Genomic DNA, 17,676 nt, shown 5'->3' on the forward strand with positions numbered 1-17,676 from the left:
GGTATTTTTATGAGTGCATTGTCCAGGGCAAGTGATACCACCACCTTCGTCCGCCTCCCTTCTTTACCTATATATTCAAATTTAACCAACACCATTCCTCTCTGCAGCTTCAAATTCCATATCAATCATAGGTATAGGCAGAGGCATAGCTTAATCTCACCTCACCTACTCAAAACACCCAACCCCTTCCCAACCATGGCCCACTCTAATAATCCCAGGCAGGGGCTTTCACCCATCCTCCCCCCTCCCCCTCTTTTCTTTTTTAATTTGAATTGATTTTTAATTTGTAGATATTAAAAATTAAGATTTCTCTTATGGTACAGTTCTGATACTGTGGATCCTACTTGTGCTGAGATTATTGTAGTGCGTCACGGCGAAACGGTGTGGAATGTTGACGGAAGACTTCAGGTTTTTAGTCCTCAAGTTTTGAATTTCTTTGCTTAAACCTGCTTAATTAGGTTTTTTTGGTTAATGATTCTGTTGTAGCAATCAAGTTGTGGTTGATTAATTCCAGTGAGACTGGATTGTGTGGAATCCAGCGATCATAGTTTAAACAAAAATAACAATAACTCTAATCTGTTATTAAATCATTTTTTTATGATATGATATGATTGCATTAGAATTCAGTGTTATGAAATTGCATGTTGGTTGCTATGTTTTGGCAGGGACATATTGATGTGGAATTGAATGAAGTTGGGAGAGAACAGGCAGCTGTGGTACGATACCAATTTGTATTTCATGTGGGGTTTATTAGCATTAGCGTTTCTTGTTCTCATGTTGGAAAATTTTCTTTTTTCACTCCTTGCAGGTGGCTGATAGACTATCCAGGGAGTTTAAAGTCTCTGCTGTATATTCTTCTGATTTGAAGAGAGCTTTTGAGACAGCGGAGAAAATCGCAGCTACTTGTGGTATTGCTGAGGTATATTACTGACGTGATGAGACCATGGTTTTGAGTTTTGGGTTTGATTTATATATAATTTTTGGTTAGTTATGTATTCATTAATATAACTTGTTTACCGGCCGGGTTTTTACCTACATGGCCAAGCTCAATCATGTTGTTTATGGTAGTTCTACCCTGGCAATCTTGAGCCATGATTTGGAAACTATTAAACCTTGTGGAATGCATTTTAATTTGTAATTTTATTTTTTTCTACTTATTCAATTGAAATTCAATTACAGGTTATTAAGGATCCTGACCTACGGGAAAGACATTTAGGGGATCTTCAAGGCCTTGTCCTTCAAGAAGCTGCCAAAGTTAGTGCTGTGGCTTACCGGGCCTTTAAATCTCACAGAACCAATCAAGATATCCCAGTATGTCAGACTGATCTATTCTTTCAAACATCCTGATTATTTGGTGCAGTATCTCTTTATTGGAAAGTCCTACTGGGTCCATCACCACATTTCAACCTTGGCTCTTTGTAGGCATCACATTGCTATGTTTAAAACCCTAAATTTTGTGAAACTTATTAGATCAATGAGTTCCCTTAATTTTTTGTACTAAATGTCAGTCTATCTTGTCAATTCTCACGGCACAGCTGTTATGAATATTCTGCCATATGTGCAATCTTCTCGTTTTTCTTACCTATCATCCATATCTTTCATCCTAGCAAGATCGCCTCCTCTCGTCAAGTATCTGCTTAACTCACCCGACACTCTACTCAGACATTACTTGTGCATAACACTCTCTATTACCTCACCATGCATACTTTCTCAAAAAAATCTATGCAAGGCATGTGTCATGCTTGAGGAAAGCGACTAGCCAAAAAGCAAAGAAGTTTATAAATTAACATTAGGAAAATGAGCAAATGCAGAACCAAAATGCGTTGAAGAAATTTGAGCTCTTTGAATCTCTTTGAGTCTTGATGATGAAAGTCCTCTAAAAACCCTGGAAAGTGTACTAAAAGAAGCCCCAAAGCTAGTTTATCCCAAAGCAGTTGCTTTGATGTAGGTTGATTCTTTAAAATTCTTGAATTTGATTCCGAACTAGTAGTTACTCTGATTTACTACATGTCAGGGCGGTGGAGAAAGTCTTGATAAACTTTACGATCGCTGTACATCTTCATTGGAGAGAATTGCTGCGAAGCATACAGGTATAGTATCAGTAAAGAGTACCAACATCTCGTCTTTAGTTTTGGTGGAAATCATTTGATAGTATGACTTCCTTATTTTCTAGTACAAGTGTTTGGAAAACTTTGCATTTTAGGTGCAAGTTAAATGTATAATGTTTTTTGAATTGCAGGAGAGCGAGTTGTTGTGGTCACTCATGGCGGTGTCATCAGAGAACTGTACCAACGAGCTTGCCCAAATGGAAAGTCTGGAGGAAGGGTTTTGAACACTTCTATTAACATCTTCCACATATTTGATGGGGATCGTTGGACCATTAAAACATGGGGTGATGTTAGCCATCTCAATGAAACAGGATACCTGAAGTCTGGTTTTGGTGGGGACAAAACATCTGGTTAGTTTCTTCATGGCGTGCTGGAGTTATAGGATGAGAAAGAAATAACACCATAATGGAAGACACTGTTCTCATGATCCTTCATACACTCTATAGGGCCCTAGGTATTTTTATGACCATGTCAAAACGTGCACAAATGAATTCTTCATGCTATGATAATTCTTTGTCTGAAGCATAAAAGGGGAATCGCACCTGGCAGGCCATCTTTTGATTTCTAGTTCTTTTATAACATGGCATTTTCCAATTGTTGCGACAAGGATCTGCATTGTGCTTTGTGAAACACGTTGGTAGAGGTTGCTTGAAACCGACTGTTTACCTGAACCCATGGCACCCATAGATGGAAAAATTACAAGGGGAAGACAGCTCATTGGATTGCATGCGTTTCTTATCAAACAGGTTCTTCATTCCTTGATATGGAAAGATGTGTTTGGGACAAGGAGTGGGAATAATGGTGTACAGTAACCTTGTTACATTGTATAATCATCACAGCTAAAATTTAGTTTAACTAAAGTTATATCCTGGAAAGTGAAATTTTTTCATGTTTGTTTATAATTAAAAAAAGTAGTTAATTAAAAAAAAATTTCATCTAAAGAAAAATTAGAATTTTTTTTTATTTTAATATACTTTTTAAAATTACAAAAACAGTTAAAAAAATATCTTCTAATTTGTTGATTATATCAAATTTAATTTTTTAATTTTTTATTATTATATATTTTTTGAATTTTTTTTATATGTTTTTTTTTTTTCAATTTCTTCTAATTTGTTTTTTTTATTATTTTTTTTCAATTTCATCTCTTATAAATTAATTTTTTTATTTTTTATTTTTGTGATTACTATTTGTTTTTTTTATCATTGTTTTAATTAGAATATATATATATATATATATAGTTTTTATTATTTTAAGTTTCTATTATTTTTATTGTTATATATTTTAATTAAAATAATTTATAAAATTAGATTTTTTTTTTAATTTTATCGTATTTCAACCCTTTGTTTTTTTTGTTAGATTTGAACTTTAATTTTTTGATTGCTTTTTATTTTATTTGAAATAATTTTTATAATTAATTTTTAAAATTTTTTTATCATCCTTAAACTTTTTTTATTTTTTTATGATTTTTTGAAATTCAAAAAAATATATTAATAAGTTATTTTTTAATTTATTGTTTATGGCATAGGTAAACATTAAAAGTATTTTTCAATTTATGTTTTTATGAAATTATCAAATATTTAAAAAATAATCTATTTCTCATAAATCTATTTTTTTTTTATGAAAAACTACTTTTAAAAAAAATATATTTTCTAGTTAATAAATTTAAATTGAATTTGGTTTATGTGGGATATTGCACAACCTCTTCCTACTACTATTATTATTATTATTATTATTATTATTATTATTATTATTAGAAGGGGAAATCATTGTTTTCTAGCATTACTTTTAAAAAAAAATTATTTTTTTAATTTTATTTTTTAATATTAATTTATTAGGGATTAAGGTTTATAATTTATTTAGTTTTTTTTTAAGTTATCTTATTTTCATAACCCAAATCACTTGTTTTGCGAGTTAACTCGATTGAGTAGAGTTTTTTTTTTTGTTTTTTTTTTTTCTGTAAATAATTTTTTTTATTTCATCTTTCAACATTTGACTTGAATAAAGAATTAAATTTCATAATTTATTTTAGTTTTTTTCTATGATGTTATTATAGTTTCATGACTCGAGTTAAAGATTTGAAAGGTTAGTCTAGGTTGACTCGAGTTTTTTTTTTTTATATTTTTAGTTTTTTTAAATTCCATCCTCTAATAATAAATTGATTGGTAATTAGGGCTTTATAATTTGTTTTCGTTTGCTTTCTATTGGATAATTTCATGATCTAGGTCTGATAGGCTAATATAGGTTCACTCAAATTTTTTTTCTTTTATCAATTGATTTTTTTAATTTTATTTTTCAACATTGAATTAATCAAGAATTGAGCTTCAATTTTTTTTTTTTTCAATGACGCTATTACAGTCTTATGACTTGGATCATAGATTTAATATGTTACCTAAGTTGACTCGAGTCGTAGATTGTTCATATGAAGCTGGGTTGACTCGAGTCGATCAAATATATTGTCATCTAAGTATTTTTAAAAAATAAGATGTTGTCTTGAGATTTTTTAGTTAAACTATTTTTTTTTATTGTCTAATTATCTTTGGACTTGCTAAATCGATCGAGTCATATCGAGTCAATCCTTATATAGTTTTATTTTTTTTTTTTTTTTGCAAACACGTACAATACCTAAATATTTTTTTTTAATTTTTTTTAAAATTAATTTGATGTCTAGTGAAACATGGATAAATGATATACTAATGTTGTAAATGGCACAATAATTTCAATGTATTGGACAAATTTGTCCTTACTATTATTTTCATCCATTACTCTCCCATAAGTAGAAGCAAACAAGAAAAACCATCACAACCAGAGGGCTTTGTTTATTTATAATTTTTTTTATGACTCGCCAAACATGTGATGTGAATGCTAATAGTTAATTGTCAATATTTACTAGGGGTGAGTAAAAAACTCGAAAAAATTAATAATAAAATCAAGAAAACAAAAATAATTGAAAAACCCGAACCGAGAAAAAAAATGAAATTAACTGATTAGAAAACCCAAGAAAAATTTCCAGTTCAGTGCGGTTTAGTTTCAGTTTCAAATATCTAAAACTAATTGAACCGGATTGAACCGATTCAACCAACATTTTAAAAAAATAAAAGAGAGTATAAAATATAAATAATCTAACACTAACCTAGCCACCATCCCCAATCTTATCTTCTCCTCTCCATCACATTATCTTCTCTCTTAACCCAAAAAACTTGCTTCTAGAGTAGTGGTTAGTAGATTTGTTTTCCTTTCGATCTTGATCAATTTCAAGCTTTTATTTTTCTTGATGTTTTATGGGGGTTTTTTTTTTTCACTGTAATTTGCAACCCTGGTTTTGCTTATATGTTAAATAGAATTCAATCATGTCTTGGTACATGTAAACTAAAACATGTTCTTGAATTTTGTTTTTTCTGCCAGTTTTCTTCTCTTCATAGTTGTATATATTTTTTTTGCTTTTGTTCATGTGGATTGTAAAAATCATGAGGTTCCAAAAAGGAGTGAATAATTGTAAGTTTACCTTACTGATCTTGATCACATTTCTTGGAAAAATTGGATAAAGTATTGTTTTACACGTCTTGAAACCGATTTCAATTTATAAACTTCAGTTTAATTGATGAACTTTTCCTGGACTTTTAAGTTTCTTCTCAGTTTTATCGTTTTTAAACAGTATAAATCAAACCAAAATCAGTTAGTTTAAACCGGTTTTGGTTTTAAATTTTAAAAAATAATAATTTTGGTTTGGTTCATTTTTTTTATGTAAAAACCAAACCAAACCAAAAATGATCATCCCTAATATTTACTACCACTATTACATGCTTATAGCCGTTTGAAAAGGAACACCACCATGTTAACCCCTAACTCTCCTTGGCCGGTTTTTCCCGGAAAAAAAAATCATTTCTTTAAGAATTAAAATGAATTTTTTTTTTTCTTTTAACCTTCAAAAGTCAATCTCTTCATGCTCAAAATATGCAAACAAAGATTATTAACAAAGATTATTTTTTTTTCTAATCACACTAAACTAAATTAGTATTTTAAAATTAAAATAACGAGAGATTCAACTCTTGAATCAGGTACAATTTTTTTACGTGATAGTTTTTTTATATAAAAAGCTACTTTGTTTCTTATCGGACCATTGAATCTTTGTAATTAGGCCTAAAAGTTGTTGTTTGGATCAATTTTATTATTTTTCTAGGATTCTTCCAATTTATTATTTTTGTTTTGGACTATGTTTTAATTTTCTTAACTTCTTTGTTTTTTTAATAGAGGTAGGTTTTCCCGACCTATTTAAAGGTTTTATAAACTTTTTAATAAGAAAACTACCATATACTTAAATTTTCAAAAATAAAATTATAAATTTAGAGTTGATATTTGTAATACCTACATCAGAATAAACATCTTCATAAATACATGATGATTATGGTTCTTCATACCATAAAGTCCACTTTCCTCCAAATTGACATAATGATATTTTAAGCATGATCATCTACAGACTTTAATGTTTCTAGCCCATTGAAAACTTTTTTTTCCTGCCCATTTAAGTATGAAAGTGGCTTTATACTTGTTAGCACAGACACCATCAAATTGCAACCCAGTTCTATGTCTCACCAAATCAGTTGTTTCTTTTACTGTCATAATTTAAAATGAGTAGAAAGTTCTGCAAATATAAAACCAAATCAGATATATATTCACCACCTATAAATGATGGAGGATCCCTTCCTTATTGTCCTTTGCTAAGCTCTTTGTTATTAGATTTGTATCTACAAAACATTGGTGTTGGAATACCAGTTAAGATTTTCTAGTTCTCAAGTGAAGATTTTTTTTTTTTTTTTTTTACATTTAGTTTGTCAAAGAACCATCTCAACCTAAAAGCTTAAGCTATTAAATAAGGTTCATTTAAGGGGATATGTTAGAGAATAATATAAATCATATTCTAGAACCTCATATAATAGCTTAAGCTATTGAATTAAGATGGTTCTTTGACATGGTATCAAAGCTTTGATGACCAAACAGTCACAAGTTCAAATATCATTATCCTTATTTATTTGATAAAAAACAAGCATAAGGTAAAATGAACATATACAAGTTTCAAGCCCAAGAGGTTTTCACCTGAGGGGGTGTGTTAAAGAATAATATAAATCATATCTTGAAACCTTACTTAACAACTTAAACTTTTAGATTAAAATGATTATTTGACATAGTTCACCTTATATCCTCGAAACATCATAGTTACATGGTAAATTTCTCATGGATTTTAAATGAATAAGCAAATATGATATCTTTATAAAAAGATAAATATATGCTTTGTGCACCATCGTGGTGCCACTGAGATCCATGTTCTTTATTTTTTTTCGACTTTTTTCCTTACAAGGAAACAAGTGGAGCTTGGTTGAAAATATCTTAAATTCATTTTTTTCCCGACAATTCTCAAGGGTGATTCTTTCTGACATGAATTATGCTTGGTATCATATCCCATTTTGCCTGTCTAAGTTCTAATAGTGAGAAGAAAACATTTCTGACCAAAGTGCTGTGTTGAAAGGTCTTGGAGAACAGTCCTGAACACATCTCTGATCTATCAACATCTTTCTCGTATCTGATGACATGCGTGTGAGATCTGTTTCTTTCTCTTCTTGGGGTCACTTTTAGATGGTGTAGGAAATAATTTCACATTCTCTCATCATCTTTCATCCAATTTGGTGTCTAATAGGCTTTCTGTCACAAATCAATCAATACTCTGTTAGTAGTTTTTGATGAAAATGGCGAGGAAATAAGGAAAAATATGTTGGTATTTCTGACATGTTAAATTACCGAAGGAGATTTCGTTTTCGTTGATAATTTTAAAAGAAATTAAAACTTTGTAATTCTATCTTCTTCCCATTTCTTGTTTTTATTTGATTTCAATTCAAACCCTGATTCTGATCTCTCTCCCACCCACTTTAGATTTCTAACAACAACCCAACCCGCCATCAACATATGCAACGTCCCTCTCTTGATTCATTTTCATTTTCTATATTGCAATAATCTCAATTTTTTTTTTTTTTTTTTTATGATTTTTGTTTATTAGTAATTTGTGTAGGCTTTGTCTAATCAGCAAATTGTTGATTATGTACAAACTTCAAGCTTGTGATTGTTGGTGATGGTGGTACAACTTATAATTTGAAGTTTTTTGATTTGGGTATATTTTTGGTGTTTTTAGGATTTGGGTTGGTTTTTCAGCTTCCGGGTTTCCTTCTGTTTAAAGGGGAATTTGATTTTTTGATATTTTTTTTATTAAAGAATATGGGCATTTAAAAAAGAAAAACAAAGTTTATTTTATGAAAAGCATCTAACTAGCCTTTTGTTAATGGAGTGATGCAGACTCACGATGAAGAGACGTGAAAGTTTTTCAAGTATTCTTTGGTGAATTGTATCGGTTGTTGCGTTATGCAAGCAATAAGCTTAGCCTTTTCAAGCAGCAAATATGCTTTAGAGTGTTTGATATTGCGGTAATTATTGAATTTGTAGTTTGAAAAAAAATTATTTTATAAAAAATTATTTTTAGTTGAGCTTAGTTTAAAAAAATAATATTGTTTAGTTAAAACTGTAGTTTAAATTAAAGGTTGAATAAAAAATAATTTAATATATTTGGTTAAAAATGCTTTTGAAATTGAGGTTATAAAATAATTTTAAAAAATATATATTAATATTTATGATTTTTAATTTAAATATTGTAGATTTAACTATTGATATTACATCGTGAAATAAATCATACTTTATATTAAAAAAAATATTATTGTTTCATTAAACTATCTACAATTCTATTACATATACAAAATTCATCTGACAAAAACTATAGTTTCCATGATTTTTTGAGCGTGCAATAAAATTAGGTAAAATATTATCAGGAATAAAATTGAGATTACAATACAAAAAAAATTTAATTCACCTTAAACTAATTTTTTTAAAAAATTAAATAAAATTTACGATTTTTCAAAAAAAATGTTAACTGATTTTTCAAAAAAAAAATTTAAAAAAAAATTATTCACTTTAGTGAACATGCGGTTATAGAGAGATGCTGCATTGTTCACTACAGTGCAGCATGATGTAGCCACAAGAAGTAGATAGGACTTGCTTTTATTTTCCAGCGTTTCAAACGCGTAATTTGGTGGGATCCATGAATAGTAACTTACATTTTTTTTTTTACCAAACATGATTGCATTTGTGTTTTAAACAAAACGCAGAAGCAACAACGTATAAACCAAACATTCTCTTACTGTTCTGTAATTTTGTTCATCGATGACTAATTATTAAAGCTGTGATTGTTTTGATTCCAAGAACTAATTTTCAAGCAGCAGGCACGCGCTGATGATCATCTTCTTGAAATTTTGATACTGTGGTTGGATTTATCTTGCTTCTTTTGCTTTCTTGTTTTCTTACAAGTACGTCGATAGGAACAGATGAACAGAAACATTATTGTTGATCTACACTCAGTTTCCAGCTTTTGTTTATCGTTCTTTTGTACCAAATATTGAACAGAAAGAGATTCTAAAATCTGTGTGCTTTTGTTTATATATAGTTTACAAGATTAGTTGCAACTTACTAATATGTGGGATTTGGAGAGAAAAGAGACTGTTTACCATCAAACAATTTTAAATTCTGTACAGAATATGGAATCTACCCAGCTATTATCTTTAATTATTGCAAGTTTATTTGTTTAGATATTATTTTCTTATGCTGATTTTATTTTATGCTAATTGTGAGATGTTAATCAATGAAAAAAATGAATAAATTTTCTTTTGTGCTAATTGTGAGATGCTAAAAATATAAATTGAAAATTCCAATAAAATTTATTCCGTCGACAATTCATTTAGCACTATTCAATGTCAACGGATTATCCAACAAAAAATAAATGGTAAAAGCTTATTCAAAAGATGAAATATTCTATCGATATTAGAAATCATTAATAAAATAAAATTATCGGTTATCAATTTTCTAACCATAATATTTTATCAATAATTTGTAATATTAACAGAATTTTTTGTATTCTTCAATTTTTTTGGTAGTAAATATTGTTGTGACCATACTAAAATTTGCGAAAATAAATTCCTCGTGCCGTTTTATAATTTGAATAAAGAAGGGGAAAATACCAAGGAGGGTGTAGCTAAATTCGTCACTCATGTCTGCCCTCCCTCGAGAGGTCTTAAGATTGCAAATCTTTTAGAGTTCAGTACAGTAATTAATTTTATGGTACGGTGAATAACATGTTGCTCGTGTTTATTTTTATGTTTTAAAAATATTTAAAAAAAATTAAATTTTTTTAATTTTTTATTTATTTTAAATTAATATGATTCTAATATTTTCAAATTATTTTGATGTGTTAATGTTAAAAATAATTTTTAAAAAATAAAAAAAATATAATTAATATGTATTTTAACATAAAAAATTAATTAAAAAAAATAATTATATCTATATTGCTAAATAAATTTATAATTTCAAATAGATTACATATCATGATGATTTGTTGTTTGTGATCACATGCTAGCCCAATGGACTGACAAGGACCGATGTTACCTATTGCGAAACACAGTAGGTGAAGTTGCATGACCCCGACATTTCACCTGCACCACATGACATTTAATTAACAAGATGTAAAATATTGCAAGCATAAGATAGCACAGCTCACAGTGATAATTAACAGAACCTGCACTTGAAAACCCAAAAGAAAAGAGAAATGCTGATAAGTTTTTAGATTGAATTAATTTTTTAATATGGTATTAGAATTTTAATAATTAAATAGTTAAGAGTTTGAAATCTTATTATCTCTATTTATTTGATAAAAATTAAATAAAAAATAGTATCAGTCTGTACAAGTTTTAAGCGCAAATTTCTTTTCTTTAAATAGGTGTATTAGTGAATGATATAAATCATATATTAAATCATTTTTAAATTGAATTGATTTTTTAACCTGATTTAACATAATTTACTTATATTATATCTTAAACATGGCATCAGTTTTAAATATATTCAGCAAATATATACAATGGTTTTGGAAGCTATGCGCAGCTATTGCATGTCATTCCGCATTTAGATTGGTTCTTCAGCTAGCTTTATATATTAAAAAAAATATAAATTATATTTTAAGATTTTATTTAATAATTTAAATTATTAGCTTTATATATTGAATTGGGTTTTTTAATATTATATCAAAATCTTAATAATCAAGCAATTATATGTTTGAATCTCATTATCTTGTTTATTTGATAAAAATAAAGTACAAGATAATATGAGTCTGTGTAAATTTCAAACCAAAAAATTTTTACTTAAAAAAAATACTAAAAAATAATATAAATTATATTTTTAAAATCTCACATAACAATTTAATTAATGAGTGGAGATAGTTCTTTGAATCATGCCGAAACCTTGTCCTAGTCAGCATGATATGCATGCCCTCAGCTTGTCCCCAAAATCATATACAGATTTAATTTTGTGTGGAGCAGTCTCGTGGGGCTGAATATGCAAGGGGCATGCAGTATATCAATTATCAAATGCTTCGTTAATTCAAAGTAACTGTTAATTTCACCAATTTCATTTGAAAGAAAGGACCACACTCAAATTCATGTTCGAGTAGGTGAGACCGCATGTGCAATGATAGGTGGGACTCTCTCTTTTATTGTCTGCAGTTCAAGTTATCCAATAAGTGTACAGCTTCTCTCGTCTTAATTTCTTTAAGCTTATTTCTCCTGGTTTTTATCTTCGTTTGGACTTGAGAAAATACAATATATTTTTTTTATTATGCCCGCGATGACCATACTATATAATAAGGTGGTCAAATTCGATGTCTTGTAGTGGCTTTGAAAACAAATAAACATTTATACTTATTGAAAGAAAGAAACAGATTAATTTGTACTCGTTTCAGGGTCGCAAAGATTCTTTTCCGAGCCGACAAATCCTTTTTTTATATATATAAAAAAAACAAATCAACTTGGAATTGTCAATCCAATTTTTTACATAAAAGGGATATTTAATTCATCTTTCCTCATCAATGGCTGACCATCTATCCGCCATTAGGGGTTCAGGGAGAATTTTATTCTCATCATCTCTTCATGTTTGAGAATATATTTTAAAATATTTTTTATTAAAAATATATTAAAAAAATATATATTAATTTTTTTTTTGATATTAACACATCAAAATAATTTAAAAATACCAATAAAATATTAATTTAAAATAAAAAATTAAAATTTTTTTAAAAAAATTTTGAAACACAAAAACAAATTAATTTAATATTTGAATTTCAGTGATTAAGGAATTAGGGGTATAATTAACCCAACCTTCTTAACTAGACGCAATTTCCTATGTATTTGGTTAAATGGGAAAATTATGTTTTAAAATTTCCTCTACAGAAAGAAAATTTTACTTGCAAAAAGGTTTTCTATATGATGTCAACAAAGGGTCATTTAAAAAAACAATTTCTTCGTACTTTCAGGTTGACCAGACACGTATTTGTTTATATAAATCATTGAGCTAAATATATATATATATATATATACTGATTGGTAAAATAATTAAAATTTCAAATGCTTTTAGCAAGAATTGATAATAATTATTTTTTAAAATATATTAAAAAAATTATTTTTAATATCAATATATTATAATATTACAATAAAAATTATATTTGAAAAAAAATTAAAGATTCTTAAAAATAGTTTTTGAACGACAAAAACAAAACACTCTAATCATGCATCATATAGCTATACCATCCTGTCATTCAGTAAAGTCAAATTAATTGCATTTTGTCACACTGAGGCTTTAGTTCAAATAAAGTGTCATTTCCTGGATCCACCATGGGAGGTCTTGTGTTCGTTACAGTGATTTTATTTCCTTGGAGTTATCCGGCACCAACTTCCACTATGATTTGGCTCCAAAAGAGATGAGCATCATCATCATCATCGCCATCATGCACGGCCACAGCAGTCAATACCTTATTCAACTGCTACCTCCGGCAGCTTTTCTGCTATGAATATGTTTCTCTCCTCCTTCCTCAGCACGGCCACAGTATAAAAAGCATGGCAGAACCACGTGCCAGACAAAGTGCTGTGTATATAATCAAATATTTCCATTGACGACGTCGTAGTGGCTGGACACGATATCTACTTGAGCTGTTTTTACTAGTTTTCGTTATAATTTAACTATTAAATATCATATACAAATTATATATTTATCTAAAAGTTCATCGATATGGCTAAGAACAAAGTTGATGAGAGCTTATATCTTAATGATAAATTTTATTATACTGTAAATAGTATTTATTTTTTTATCGTAATACAATACGATGTTTTTTTCATATTATTAGCACGAGTTGATTTTTTTCTTAATGTTATTTTGATCAATGTTATATTTGCTATTTATTTTATATTTTATAACATTTAAAGCTGGAGTGTTACGTAATAAAAAATAATAATTTGAATGTAATAAAAAAACATCAATCAAAATATTTTTTACCTTAGCAGTTGAAATAATACTAATAATCTTATAAGAAATGCCAATCAATCAAAACCATGTAGTGATTGTAATTTAGTTGTCAATCGAATATGATCTCATAGTAGCTATTGGTAAATATATATCGGTGAAATTATTTCTTCAATATAAGAGAATTATAATAAGAAAAAAATAAATAAAAAAGTAATATAATAACATGTTATTTTTATAAACAAAAATACTAACAGATTTAAATCCATCAATTAAATCAATAAATAAATCCATCTATAACATATATTTTATTATTTGACAAGCAACTCTCCTCTCTTTTTCTCTCATTTATCTCTTTTTTTTTTTTTTTATTCTTTGCGACAAACACCACAATCCTTTCCAATTTTATCATAAATCAACTTGCTGCTATAAATTCATTCAGCTACCCCAAGCATCCACGCAGTATTTAAGGCCTTTTGATTTAACAATGGAGGAAAGGATCGAATCCATAATAAGAAAATATTGGGCATCTTGTATTATTATCCAGCAATGCTCCGTATCGTAGTCAATCTCAATGATCACTAGAAAGATATTGATGCCTTCGCCGGCACGCCTCAATTACACGTTCAGATTTGATCTCTTTTAATACTTCGGGGGGTGAGAGATTTGAAATCCCACCATTTCTTCCATTTATTAATCCAAGAATCTTCCATCTTTTTTAAACTTATTACGTGGGATTTCCTTAATTTATTCCAAGATTGTTTTTTTCTTGCACCTTATCATCACCATCACTCTGATTATTATTATTATTATTGGCCTTGCAATGTTGTTATTGATAAAGTTTAAATAAATTAATGTTACTAATTCTGAGAATGACATGTATGGATAAGTTTTGTAGGGCAAGAAGGTGAAGGGAGAGTGCGATGAGTTCAATGGCAGGTTGTAAGTGGGGAGCTGAATAATGAATTTATGATGATAGCATGTGAGTGGGCAGGCAGATAATGAATGTAGTTTCAGATTGAAATCAAGCTTTAGAATTATGTGGTAAATGGTAAAATTGAGGTGTGTTTGGGATCGGGACCGCTAGTCTGAAAAATTGCAAAATTTTAATTTTTTATGTATTTTTTTTATTATTTTAATATGCTAATATTAAAAATATATTTCAAAAAACAATATTTATTATACTCTTAAAAAACTTTTTCACTGTTGTTTTGCTATGTTCTTGGAACCGGTAGTAATAAATTTATTTGATAATTTTAAAGTTCCATTACAAGAATTTTGATAAAAAGTAATGTGTGAACTTTGTAGGAATTGAAATCTGAATTATTACAACCAAGTACTATAGACTTGATGACATATGAGAATGAATCTCCTTGAGGAATTTAATTTCATGATTTCTTTTGCCCCCCCACTATAACATGGAGTTTAAATTTAAAATTCCGATCATTGGTTCCTCACAAAAAAAAAATTAATAATAAATACCAATGTTTCCTTAGCTAAATGATTAAGGCACATTGTATTTTAATGATTTTTAAAATGTTTTATTTATCTAAAATAACCTAAAAAGATATTAAATTAATATATTTTTAGATAACAAAATATTTTCAACCATATTACCCAATTACATAGTTGATAAAAAAGAGAATTTGTGAATTCAACTCGAGTTTTGTATTTTTTTATGTTTTGAATCATTTTGATATATTAATATTAAAAATATATTTTTTTAAAGAAATATATTATTTTAATATATTTTTAAATAAAACTTACTTCAAAAAATAATATTTACAACCATGACCGGAATCGGTAAAGTCATGAACGGATTGAAATTGAAGGGTCTTCACCAAACTATATTGATATGGTTTCTGCATTTCACAAAACCGTATCTGTTTACTTCAATGACATATCGTATGTCACATGGCCACCTTAGATTTGCTGTACCCCCACTAGTCTACATGCATTGTAATTGGTTGACTTTCTTTTATAATCATAAGCTGGGCCACGACTACAATAAGGCATCAAATCCAGTGCCTGGACGTCTTCGTTCAAAGATAACATACATGTACTTTTAAATATATACATTATATTATTTTTACAAAGTGTGGGAAGAATACTGTGTGCATGTGTTATGGATATAATCTTGTTGTACGGTGAATCACACTATAAATATAGAATATTTTATATTATAGACGATACTGTAACGTTATAGGATCGGTCTTTACTATTTTATAATTAAAAAATGTTGTTGGTGATGTTTGTTTTCTGTTTTATATGCTCAAAATTGTTGAATGTAGCTTGACAATCAGACCCAACACGAATCTGGCTGAGCAATTAAACCAAAATCGCTTCCAATAGATTATAAGTCTGGCTTGGTAGCCAAACTCAACACTATTAGGTTTAACTTTCAACCAAACTCAAATATTTCCAAAAAAATTTTGAGCCTTTTTAAATATTTTTCTTTTCTCTTATTTAATTGGATCCAATAGCGCTAAGTCCTGTCGAGCAGCCAAACTCAACAATTTTTGAAATTCATGATCGTCCTATTGGTCTAATTTGACAATTTTGGGTTTAACTTGGTTGTCAAACCTAATAGCATTGGGTCTAGTATTGCTGCTAGACCCAAAGTATTTAATGTATTTTTTATACTCTTTTTTTTTTTGAAAAAAAATTATAATTGATCAATTACAAAACATGGTCCACTATACTAGTATATATATATACTAGTAAGATAGCATACAAATACCTGGTTATGATAAAGAACAGAGCTCTTCCACATCAAGTTAATTTACCCTGTTGATTTAGTTAATGTTCAAAATTATGGTAGATATTGTTTTTTTTATTTTTTGAAATATATTAAAATAATATTTTATTTTATTTTTAAAATTTTATTTTTGATGGCATAAAAAATATTAAAAATAAAAATAAAATTTAATTTTTTAAAAAATAAAGTTGTACCATAAAAATAGACGCAACCTTAGTGTCATGTGAAAATCATCAATTTAACTGTCAATCGATTTTGAAAATATATCAGCAAATAATAATAATAATAACACCCGTGACAATGTTGAAATTTTCCTTCATTAATTGCTCTCAATTTCATGTGAATAAAGCCGCTCCTTCTAATCATTTTTTATTGGTTTCTGCACAAGCAAAGTACAATACATAATTTATATCCTCCTTGTAATATAATCATTTATATTTCAAATCTCCACATTAATTCAAAAAATTATTTTAAACGAGAGAAATAAAATATTATAATAAAGATCCAAGTTGTTTGTATCTATTATATACTAAATCTTGACGGTATAATTTAAATCTAACGATTTAGATTAGCTAAAAATAGTCCGAACCTCTATTGAACCTCAAGCAATTTAAGAACAAGTCCTTCAACTTTTAATTTTCGAATTAGACCTCCCTCCAACTATATTATATTGAAGATTGGATCCCTTTAGTTTCATGTTTTAAACTTTAAATCACAAATTAAACTAACCAGAAAGATTAATTAAGGAGGTTGATTGCTGCCTAATAAGGGCGGGCAATTAAAACGGCAATGCTTTTGACTTTTTGTACCACCTCGGTATTTTTGAAGGCAAAAGGAAATTAGATTATCAATAAAATAATTCAATTTATTCAAATTAAGATAAAATCTAGGAACCTTCCCTCTTTCCTGTTAATCCAGGCAAAAAAAAACCCATAACAACAACATGTACCAATCAAAATTCATGTAATAAAATAAGGTATATTTAGAAATGTTGTTTTTTAAAATATTAATTTTTAAAAAAATTTATTAAAATAATATATATTTTTATTTTTTTAAATTTATTTTTATATGAGTACATTAAAAAAATTTAATAATAATAAAAATAATTTTAAATTAAAAAAAAAAACTAAAAAATACGGTTGTACCTTAACAATAAACGGGTTTTAAACAACCCTTCCAAAATTGTGCCACGTGTACTTACTCTGCTCGTTGGGACCACCACCACCTCCAAAGCAGAAAGCTGATAGAAATTGTTGGGAAAACCTCAAATTAATCCCCTAATTATCAAGTTATTCCCAGTTTCGCTGTTAGAGTTATCTTTTCTCAATTAGACCTTCCAATATTCACAAAGTACTCGAGTTAATTGTAACAGATATAATT

The 17,676-nt window shown here is 28.2% G+C and overlaps 1 protein-coding gene across 1 annotated transcript; it reads left to right on the top strand.

Moving 5' to 3' along the window:
- LOC118047883 (phosphoglycerate mutase-like protein 4) lies at nt 1-2,714 on the top strand. The gene is made up of 7 exons (XM_035057304.2): nt 1-218; nt 324-408; nt 666-716; nt 809-919; nt 1,180-1,311; nt 2,015-2,090; nt 2,240-2,714. The coding sequence occupies exons 1-7, from the start codon at nt 10-12 to the stop codon at nt 2,461-2,463; spliced, it is 888 nt and encodes a 295-aa protein (XP_034913195.1). The 5' UTR covers nt 1-9; the 3' UTR covers nt 2,464-2,714.
- The last annotated feature ends 14,962 nt before the right edge of the window (nt 2,715-17,676 follow it).

The sequence above is a fragment of the Populus alba genome, chromosome 7 (assembly GCF_005239225.2).
Source record: "Populus alba chromosome 7, ASM523922v2, whole genome shotgun sequence".
NCBI classification, from domain to species: Eukaryota; Viridiplantae; Streptophyta; class Magnoliopsida; order Malpighiales; family Salicaceae; genus Populus; species Populus alba.

Coding starts and splice junctions, on each gene's coding strand:
- LOC118047883 (XM_035057304.2), top strand. CDS start 10: ATGAGTGCATTGTCCAGGGCAAGTGATACCACCACCTTCGTCCGCCTC. Junction 920..1,179: donor CTACTTGTGGTATTGCTGAG/GTATATTACTGA, acceptor ATTCAATTACAG/GTTATTAAGGATCCTGACCT. Junction 1,312..2,014: donor GAACCAATCAAGATATCCCA/GTATGTCAGACT, acceptor ACTACATGTCAG/GGCGGTGGAGAAAGTCTTGA.